The following is an 11,216-nucleotide window of genomic DNA, read 5'->3' on the forward strand; positions in this document are numbered from 1 at the left end:
TAGGATCGATCTAAAATAGCGCGCCGCTCACGCGCACAGCCAAGACTTCGGACAGGCGCCCGTATTTTTCCGAGCGCAGAAGCCAGATTCCGTGCGTCAAAAGACGAGTCGCTCTTCTCATTGGCTGTTCCGGCGGAGACGCGTCGCAGCCAAACATGCGGGGCGTGACCAATAGCCAAGCCCGATGCGAAGATCTCGAGAGAGTTGGTCTGAAGCTGGCACCGCCATGTTGAAAGAGGGAGAGGCCACAGCCAGTTTATGTCGTTCCTCGGATTTTTTTGGTTTTTGAATAGGAACGCGAGGACCTCCAGGAAGCATTTGGCTCGGCGCGTGTCTTAAATTCATTTGTCCCCTCCGAGAAATCCCGCTGGTGCTAAAGAGGCAGGCGGAGGGGACGGCAACAAGAGGATGGTGCAGTCCTGCTCTGCCTACCGTTGCCGGAATCGATACGACAAAGAGAAGCCCATCTCTTTCCACAAGTGAGTAGGGGCGGGGGTAGGAAAACGGGGGAGGGGGGGGAGAGAGAGAGAGAGAGAAAGAAAAAAAAAGAGGCTCTCTTGACCAGGCAGGAGAGAGAGATACCATTCGCTTCGCGAACAGGAAGGCGGAGGCAAAGCGCCTGCGCGGCCCAAAGTGGGAGGGACTTTAAACAGTGCGCGGCCTCTCTGGAGGTCGGCGAGAAGGCGGGGTTAAGTGCACTTACTGGGCCCTTTCGGTTTTTTTTCCTTTAAAAAGTAAGGCGCGAGACGTACCTGACTGGTGGAATCGAACGCGCGGAAGCGCGCGCTTGTTTAACCGTCAATAACAGCAAAGCGCCGCTTCAACCTTTCTGACGGGCTGGGAGAGTGGTGACTTCAATGATTGCTTAAAATAATCATGATTAAAAATCGGCAAAGCAGGATCGATAGGGATTGACTTTTTGTTCCTGGTATTGCAGCCGAGTCTAATAAAATTTTATTTTTTCCAAGAAAAGGGAAAAAAAAAGACTGTCGTTTTGGTGAAAAAGCTACAGTTGCAAGAAAAAATATGTGAACCCTTTGGGATTACGTGGAGTTTTGCATGAATGAGCCATAAAATGCGCTCTAAACGTCATGTAAGTCACAACAATAGAAAAACACAGTCTGCTTAAAATAATACTACACAAACATTAGCTGTTGTCATGTTTTAATTGAACACAAGATGGAAACATTCACAGTGCAGGGTGGAAAAAGTATGTGAACCTTTGGACTTAATAACTGGTTGATCCTCCTTTGGCAGCAATAACCTCAACCAAATGTTTCCTGTAGTTGCAGATCAGACCTGCACAACGATCTGGACTAATTTTGGACCACTCCTCTGCACAAAACTGTTTCAGTGTAGCAATATTCTTGGGATGTCTGGTGTGAATCTCTGTTAAGGTCATGCCACAGCATTTCAATTGGGTTGAGGTCAGGACTCTGGGCCACTCCAGAAGGCATATTCTGTTCTGTTGAAGCCATTGTTTTGTTGAATTACTTGTATGCTTTGGGTCATTGTCCTGTTGCATCACCCATCCTCTGCGGAGCTTCACTTGGCGGACAGATGGTCGTATGTTTTCCTGCAAAATGTCCTGATAAACTCTGGAATTCATTTTCCCATCAATGACAACAATCCGTCCAGGCCCTGAGGCAGCAAAGCAGCCCCAAACCATGATGCTCCCTCCGCCATGTTTTACAGTGGGCATGAGGTTTTGATGTTGGTGTGCTGTGCCTTTTTTTCTCCACACATAGTGGTGTGTGTTTTTCCCAAACAACTCAATTTTGGTTTCATCTGTCCACAGTATATTTTGCCAGTAGTGCTGTGGAACATGCAGGTGCTCTTTTGCAAACTTCAAACGTGCTGCAATATTTTTTTTGGACAGCAACGGCTTCCTCCGTGGTGTCCTCCCATGTACTCCATTCTTGTTTAATGTTTTCCTTATTGTAGATGTGTCAACAAAAATGTTAGCATGTGCCAGAGATTTCTGTAGGTCTTTAGCTGACACTCTAGGATTCTTCTTTACCTCATTAAGCATTATGCGCTGTGCTCTTGCAGTCATTTTTACAGGACGACCACGCCTAGGGAGTGTAGCAACAGTGCTAAACTTTCTCCATTTCTAGACAGTCTGTCTTACCGTGGAAACATGAACATCAAGGCTTTTGGAGATACTTTTGTAACCCTTTCCAGCTTCATGCAAGTCAACAATTCTTGATTGTAGGTCTTCTGAGAGCTCTTTTCTGCGAGGCATGGTTCACATCAGACAGTGCTTCTTGAGACCAGTAAACCCAAAACAGGTGTGTGTTTTTAAAGGGCAGGACAGCTGTCAGCAACACATCCAATATCATCACACTGATTGGAGTCAAGGTTGGCTCACTCCTGGCTCCAATTAGCTCTTGGAGAAGTCATTAGGCTAGGGGTTCACATACTTTTTCCACCCTGCACTGTGAATGTTTCCATCTTATGTTCAATTAAAACATGACAACAGCTAATGTTTGTGTAGTATTATTTTAAGCAGACTGTGTTTTTCTATTGTTGTGACTTACGTGACGTTTAGAGCGCATTTTATGGCCAATTCATGCAAAACTCCACGTAATCCCAAAGGGTTCACATACTTTTTCTTGCAACTGTAGTAGATCTGCAGCTACTTTTGGGTTTAGGTGTGCAAGTAATCTTTGACTTAAGGCTACATTTGAGCCTAAAATTTCCATTACTAAACAAAGACAGTTGTTAATTAAATTTTGCCCTTTTTTACGATCTTTCTTGCCATAGTTCTTAAGGGAATTAGTGAAGTTAGGAACACCATTTTAAGTGTATCTGGCTTCTCCATTTACTTGCTTGCCAGAAGGTTGCAAAAGGTGATCACATGATCCCAGGACACTGAAACTCATAAATACAAGTCAGTTACCAAGTATCTGAATATTGATCATGTGACAAAGGGGATCCTACAACAGTCATAAATATGAAAAATGGTCATAAGTCATTTTTTTTAGTACTGTTGTAATTTTGAATGGTCACTAAATGAACTGTTGTAAGTCAAGCACTACCTGTATATCTCAGTTCTGTTCGTTGAACTCCTATACTGTTTTTTTAATCCCAGTATTCATAAAAATTTAAGAGCAGCTGAGTTAACCTGTACCAAAAAAGAGGTTATAAGGGTAACTGAAAGTTTACCAATAAACATTTGTGAATGTTCACAAGCTCATCTTGACAGAGAACCTGAAAGTTTGTGTGCTATCTGTAAATCAATAGTTGGATTTTGCAGCATTTCATATTTAATGTAAATGTTTTCTTTTTCGTGGACAGTAATAAATCTTGAGTTTTATGAGCTTTGTATGCTCCTCAAAAATTTCTACAAACATGGATTAAAGTTACAGAAACAATGTAACACAGACCATGCCTAGAGAGAAACCCATAATTTGTTCACTAGAAATTTAATGTAGAGACCTCTGTACTGGAAGTCATTTTTCACATCCTGATTTTTCTGTTTGGGGTTTCCATTAGCACTTCTACTATTACTGGGAGAACAGAAAAATTGAGATCTTTAATTAAATCCAAAAGCTTGATTCCTACCATATTGTAGGCAACTTCTTAAAAGCATATTAAGACTACACTTAGGGGAAAATGTGGCTGCTTCCCCTTCCTCCCCCTGCGCCCCCCCCCAGTTTGGTAGTAAGAATAAAAATTGTTTGATGTACATTTTATTTGTAGGTTTCCTCTCACAAGACCTGATCTCTGCAAGAAATGGGAAGCTGCTGTTAGAAGAAAAAATTTCAAACCAACAAAATATAGCAGCATTTGTTCTGAACATTTTACTCCAGATTGCTTCAAAAGAGAATGTAACAACAAACTATTAAAGGACAATGCTGTACCAACAATATTTTGCCACACAGAACCAAATGTGAAGGTAAGCGAGGTTTATGACTTATTTTTAAAGCTTCTGTAATTCAGAAAATACTGGGCAGCAATGCTGCTATTGCTAAGCAAAAGTATTCTGAAGACCGGAGACTGATATGTAGTGCCAGACGGAAGCGCATTATATTCATCTGTCGATGTAATAGAATTAAAATTCCGTTTCTACTCATTTACCATTTTGATTTTTTTTAAATTTTGGATTCTTCTAAATTTGACTAAGCACTCTCTGAGATTCTTCTAAAATAAAAAGAAACATGGATTCATTGTAACAATTCTGACAACTTTTTGTATCACTTTTAGACATTTCATCATTCCTGCAAGAATACTTTTAAATTTGATTGATTTCACATGGGTTAATGCAAGAACATCGTAAGAATGATCAGTGCTTCTGCATCAGACAATATCTCATAATTTTTGGACCATTGCAAGAGTGCTAAATATTTACTCTTTTGTATAACTGCACATGACTCCATCTCAGAATATTGCTGCTCCAACCACAATGTCCCACTTCATTTTCTTTTCTAAACAAGGAGAAATGGGGAGAATGATTTGTTTGGAACAATGAGTATGTAGGACACAAGTTTTCCTATCAAATTGCCACTACTGGACTTCAAATCTCAGAGAGTGCTTAGTCAAATTCCTGCTGTTTTCTTGGCAAGTTTTTCAGAAGTGGTTTGCCGCTACCTGCTTCCTATGGCTGAGAGAAAGTGATTAGCCCAAGGTCACTCAGCTGGCTTTATGCCTAAGGCATGACTAGAACTCATGGTCTCTCTGTTTGTAACCTGCTGCTTTAACCACTACACTAAAGTGGCTCTTTTAATACAGAAGGTGATGCAACATGTAATGAATATGATCATAATCCAGTCTTAATTGGTTAGATTTGCATTTATGCTGTAGCATCAGTAATATCATGAAGGCTTCATTACAATAAGGGCCCTCAGTATTCCTGGTCTGAATATAAAATTGCAGTCAGGGATTTTCTTATGAGTGGAAAATGGAAAGGTTGCCACTAGGTAGGATGCTCAATGCATGGTAATCAGCTCATTTTTGATCTAAAACAACTGCATTTCTTTCTTTCTTTTTAATTTTTTTTAATATTCAATTTTATTTTCCAATTTCTTACACAAACAAGTCAATAAATATATTGCCATACATAAATACATACACATAAGTTTGGGTGCTGCTCGTCCATTTCCCCTTTCACTGTATCCACCTAAAACAACTACATTTCTGTACACATTTGTTGTGCTTTAGACTAGCTACATCAGCCAGGACTTGGCTCAGTGCTGCTAATGGAGGATAAGTTAAAATGCACGTTAAAATCAAGTTGTGTAAGTCAGCAAGCTTGGAGATGAGTGAGAGCTCATTAGCGTCTATTACTATCACATAGACATTCGTGTATTGAATGTTTCTAGGCTGTAGTTCCAAATCCTCCTCCTCTAACTGTTAATTATAGTCAAATGATTTTTTTTGCAGGAAAAAACCCACCTTGCTATCTGAATCTTAAGACATTTTAATGATGCTATTTCAAAATAACTTTTCAATGCAGCTGATATGGGCGAAAAAAAGAAAAATAATCACCGACTAATGGATTAGTCATTTAGTGCTTCACTTACTGAAGTATTTGAGATGTAGTAATACTAATCTATAAATCTGTTTCAGTTCAATTCAGGTGTATTTATAGTAATTAATTAGTATATATAAACATACAAGAACAACACATACAAGAATAATATTATAATTTGAGGTAAGGAAGATTTCACAAGTTTTCAAAGGTTGTTGAAAAAAAAGCGGTGAGACAAAATATATCTAACACTGGGGCAAGAATTGAATAATATATGGATAAAATATGCATTGTTATTTTTCTTGAGAACCTTCCAAATTGGGGGAGATTAAATCTGTTCTCAAATCTATGTAAAAATTGTAATATAATAAGACATTGTTGGAGAGAGACTGACCAAACCAGAGGGAGAAGTCAAGTAATTAGTCTGGGGAATTAGTCTGGAATCTTTATGTAGGCACCAGAAGGCAAAGTCCAATCCCTCTTGAAGGCCTTTGAACCACATCTAATCTGGCTCAGGTACAAACTATCAGTCTGGGAAGATTCCAGTGAAATAAGCATGCACAATAAAGTAGCTAATTGAACTCTTCGTCTGTGGATCCAGTTGTTCGTGACTGATAGACATGGGCAATATTCTCTGTTGCCCTTATAGAAGAACTATTGTCGCAAGCTTTAGTCTTAGGTAGGTATACAGTTTTAGACAATAAACTTTTGTCCCCTTTCGATGGCAATGCACTTTAAAATAAATGGGAGAGGGAAAAGGTTTTTTGTCTTTAGTACTGATGGAACAGTTTCAAAATTCTTAAGATATATAAGACAATTGCAGTATAAATTATGTACTTCAACCAGTTATAATTGATAGTTGAGACCATACTGTTATTTTTTATTCATTTATTAAATTTATATACCACCCATCTTGCAGTTTGAGGCGGCTCTGGGCGGCTCACAATGTAATAAAACATGGAGCTATAAAAACAATTAACTATAAAATAACTGATCAAAATTACAGAAGATTAAGAAGAGACTACAGTAAAAGGCCACAGATTTGGAATGGAGCAGTGGTGGTGTCTTCTTCTGTTACTGCACCAGCCACCTGCACCCTACAGTTTCTCCTTCAGAGCTCCATGTCAACCAGCACATCCTGGTTTTAAGGCTCTTCCTGAATGCCAGAACGGTTTCTTTCAGTGTTAAAAGATTGAACAATACTGTTAAAAGAGACAGAATCTAATCTTATTTGAAAAATAAACTCTTGAAGTAAAAAAGAACCAATGTTCTAAAAGTAAATAATTTGAAACTATGGATTTTATGGGTCACTTCATAACCCATATACTGGATTGTTAGACTAAGAGAATATTTCCTGTTCAAGGCCACATATTCCAAAAGATAACCACTGAAGATGTATTTATTTGTTAGATTTATATTCTGCCTTTTATTTTATTCAGTGTTTATTATACAGTTCACATTAGACAACCACTGCTACTCAAGGCTATTGTGTGCTAGTGGATTTCCTTAGTAAATCTGATCAGATATTAAGTCTCTTCTGAAAGATGGCTTATGGCAGGGCCATCCACAACTATAGTAATTAGTTTCAAAATGAGCAAGTGAATTTTGAAGCCGGTGACTATAGCTGCAGATATTATTGACCTATGGACTGGCAGAGATTTCCAATGGAATTCTAGAATGATTACATTTTAATATTCTTTAAAAAAAATCTTAACAGTAAGCCACATTCTTACAGTAAGATAAATGAGTATGTTTACAAAAATATAACTGTATAATAAATTATTCAAATACCCCAAACTGCTCCACTGAAATAGATTACATTCTGGTTTCTAATGTTCTGCTGGAATCTATAACAGAGACCTCTAGGCTGGATTAAATGTACAGATTTTGCTCTTGTTATGAGATATATTGTTTATAGCAAAAGACAAATCTAAAGTGGAGCTGGAAATTTAATCTTAGTTTGCTATCCAGTAAGAATTACTGAAGAAACAGTCCCTAAAGCATTTTCTCATTACTTAGAGAATAATCCTGAAGAATTTGTGAGCATTCACATATGCTGGAAAGCATTAAAAGCAGTTGTAGCATCTAATGGTTTAGTAGAAAAGAAGAGCACAATAAATGAATCAAAGAAAAAATGAGATTTTATTGGTACTATCAATTAAAGAACTAGAACTATGGAAATGAATTTCTGTTGTAACAGTATTAGTTTAGATGAAACAAAAACACTATGTATAAAACAAATGACTGCATGTATTTCTATGTTAAGATCACATGCTCTTCATAAATCTAAATTTCATCTCCAAGCTCCCATCCACTGGTCAGTTTTTTACTTCTCTATATAGATAGTATTGCTGTCCTATCTATTTACAATTTTTCATAATAGGAAGATTGATAATATATCTATTGAATGTTAAGTTCTATGTTAAGAATGTTAAATATTAACTTTTAACTGTACCTCTTTGACAAAATAAGTCTATTCTCAGTAAGAGCATAAGAAGCTTCCAGTGTGATTATCGGATTTTCAAGTTATCAGGGCAATAATTATATCCCCACAGCAATTAAACCAATTACTAAGATCTTAGGTCTGCTGCTATATGGTGCTTAGCTCTGTGTATATAAGGGCATACCTACCTTCAAAGCTATTCATTCAAAATTTCTAAGAGTCGTTCTCCATGTTCCTTAATCTCCTACAAATATTCTTCTTTGGCTGGAAATAAGCTGTATCTTTCCAAGTCTGTTTGTGACTTTGTTGACCACATTTGGTATTGCTTTCTTGAAAAGAACAAATTGATTCTGATTTAGTTTATTTTAAGCTTCCCCCTTCCCATATATATGCTTTTTGGGTCCAGTACAGGTAGTCCTCAACTTAACGACCACGACTTAACGAACCCAAAATTTCTGTTGCTAAATGAGGCAGTTATTAAGTGAGTTTTGCCCCTTTTTATGACCTTTTTTGCTATAGTTGTTAAGTGACTCTCTGCAGTTGTTAGGTTAGTAAAACGGTTGTTTAATTAATCTGGCTTCCCATTGACTTGGCTTGTCAGAAAGTCGTAAAAGGTGATCACATGACCCTTGAACACTGCAACTGTCATAAACAGGAGTCAGTTGCCAAGCACCTGAATTTTAATCACCTGACCATGGGGATGCTGCAACTAAGTTGCTTTTTTCAGTGCCGTTGTAATTTCAAACGGTCACTAAATGAATTGTTGTAAGTCGAGGACTACCTGAACCTGGTAGAATTGAAGTGATGGACCTAGGCATCCAAAAATATAGATTGAATGTTTCACGTTGTTCCAACTGTGACCATCTGGGTGCTTCTTTTTGTTATCCCAAGATAATTTTATAATATCCTTCATGCAGAATAGCATTTCCACAGGTATAAACTAATGATCTGTCTTCAGTGGTAACAAATTATTCTGTACTAGGATTGTGTCTCTGGATTCTCAGATACCAAAGTTGAGTCTGTAGCACATGTGTTACTAAATTGCCCCTTTTTACTCAGCTGGCATCTTGAACTTCAATCACTTTCTTGAGTGTCCATTCAGTTTTCAAGATGATAAGAATCTGGTGAGAGCGGAGTTCTTTATTCTGTTCAGTTACAAAGCCTTTAACTGACTAAACATATTGTTCCCCTGAAGGTTTTGCTACCTGTGTTTGAAATTCGTTTTAATTCATATCAATAATGGAATTATTATTTTCCCCAAGCATAAAGTTTGGAAGAAGAAAAGTGATCTTGCTTGTCACCTGAAATGTTTTATGTTACCTTTTAATGAAACAAATGTAAAAAACATGTCCTTGTTTTTTTTGCTTTTTAGTCTGAAGGCACACAAGAACCACCTGAAGTACCAACCCCCCCTTCTCCTTCACCTCCACCACCTCCGCAAACGTACCCAAGATTGGTAGATCCAAGCATTGGATTATTGATGCCACCACTTCACACTCCCAATAATATTGCTGTATTTTGTGATCACAACTATACTGTAGAGGATACTGTGCATCAGAGAAAAAGAATTCAGCAACTGGAAGAGCAGGTGGATAAACTAAGGAAGAAACTTAAGACTGCACAGCAGCGATGTAGGCGCCAGGAAAAACAGATTGAAAAACTACGAGAGCTTGTTCAGTTTCAGAAGGAAAAAGACGTGCTGTCAGGCAAAGGTGGTTATGTGATTCTGCCTAATGACTATTTTGAAATTGTAGAAGTCCCTGCCTAGAAGGCTAGCATTGTCATTTGTGGGACACTGCCAAAGTTAGCCTCATCAGACTAACCCACCTTATTCAGTTTAAAAAGCAAGACTTTTTAGTTCTGTATATTAATTACTTTCAGCCCTTCACAACAATAAAAGTTGCTATATAATCGATGGTTGCTGTTGTCTAGTGATGATCTTTTTATTGATCCATTGCTCAAAAACGGAGCTAGTGATGCTTAAATGTAGAGAATGAGTGACAATAACATACCTGCTCAATCATATGTTGCTTGATGTGATGGAATATGGATTTGACTCAGGAAAGTAGAAATACTGAGCTGTAATATTAAAGATAAATCCTGGGAAAGCCAAAAAGCACTAGGAAAAAAAATATCTAAGCATCTCCACCTTGATTTTGTTAGGGATATGTTGAACTGGAAAGATACTTTGCCAGGCTTTCAAGATTATCAATGATCTAACAGCATTCAAGTGGTTTTCAAGACTCGAGTGACTCCTTTTTGGGACTCTACTTGTCTTAAAAGAGCTGATATCCATCTTGGTATTGTCCTCCCCTTTCAGGAAACTCACATTCCAGCACACTCAGAAATCTATTTTCAGTAATTCATTGGTATATGAAATATTTCTATAGCATTCTTAAGGCGTGGTATGATATTGAATGGTGGCTATTATCTGTGAGTCACTAAAACCTTGGTTCGAATTCTGTCTCCCTTGAGCAATTGTGTTTCCTCAGACTCTGAAAAAATATATGTGGCTTTTCTGTTCCAGTTTGTGAGCCAGATTGCAATCATACTTTAAAGATCAAAGAAAAAAAGCAATGTTAGAGACACACAGAATTACCGGTAGAAATTCTAACCAGCTCTTAGAATAGTGCCCAGACAGTAATAGGGCTCCAGTTCAACTGCTGGACTACTAGAATCAAATGAAACCTCAATTTAATGAACCTCAATACAACAGGGTTCACATGCAATCAATCATGTTGCACTAGTGATTTACACTATTTGCATAAATTCAGATCATTTGCATGATAATCATGTAAATGATACAAATCAGTTTATCAAAATGATATATTTTCATGTTTGATAGACTTTATGAATAATGAGCAGACTTCCCACAATTGGATTGTTAAAGTGAGGTTGCACTGTGCTTTTCTTAGTACCTCCTTGGAAAGAGTTGCACTATTGTGTCTGCAACCACTGAATCTTTTGATTATCTGTGGCGGCCCATGTGAAACAACTGAAAAGTTAGGTTATAAACAGATGAATTACAATTGTAAGAACCTCTGGATCCTAAAACTGGTAAAAGGTGTATTCAGCCACTGCTAGTTTGAGTTGGAGATCACATAGAACAACAGTCTAGATTAGACGAGCTGTCAACGATCATTCAAATTTATATTCAGTTTCATCCAGTTCATCCTCCATTTTGTGCTCACGGTGAGGCAAATTCAAAATAAACACCAGAATCACAAGATCTAGATCAGATTAATAAAAGTGTCACTGCCTGCGTTCAACATGATGATGATTGATGGTGTGTAGCTTTTG

The 11,216-nt window shown here is 37.8% G+C and overlaps 1 protein-coding gene across 1 annotated transcript; it reads left to right on the top strand.

Annotated features, from left to right (window-relative positions):
* The first annotated feature begins 105 nt into the window (after positions 1 to 105).
* THAP1 (THAP domain containing 1) lies at positions 106 to 9,836 on the top strand. The gene is made up of 3 exons (XM_081315591.1): positions 106 to 479; positions 3,706 to 3,901; positions 9,289 to 9,836. The coding sequence occupies exons 1-3, from the start codon at positions 409 to 411 to the stop codon at positions 9,682 to 9,684; spliced, it is 663 nt and encodes a 220-aa protein (XP_081171717.1). The 5' UTR covers positions 106 to 408; the 3' UTR covers positions 9,685 to 9,836.
* The last annotated feature ends 1,380 nt before the right edge of the window (positions 9,837 to 11,216 follow it).

The sequence above is a fragment of the Vipera berus genome, assembly GCF_964194415.1.
Source record: "Vipera berus genome assembly, chromosome: 2".
In the NCBI taxonomy this organism is placed as follows: Eukaryota; Metazoa; Chordata; class Lepidosauria; order Squamata; family Viperidae; genus Vipera; species Vipera berus.

What these genes read in the sequence shown, in the direction of transcription:
- THAP1 (XM_081315591.1), top strand. Translation starts at nt 409, where the DNA reads ATGGTGCAGTCCTGCTCTGCCTACCGTTGCCGGAATCGATACGACAAA. An exon ending in AAGCCCATCTCTTTCCACAA is followed by an intron (nt 480 to 3,705) that starts GTGAGTAGGGGC and finishes TTTTATTTGTAG; the next exon opens with GTTTCCTCTCACAAGACCTG. An exon ending in ACACAGAACCAAATGTGAAG is followed by an intron (nt 3,902 to 9,288) that starts GTAAGCGAGGTT and finishes TTTGCTTTTTAG; the next exon opens with TCTGAAGGCACACAAGAACC.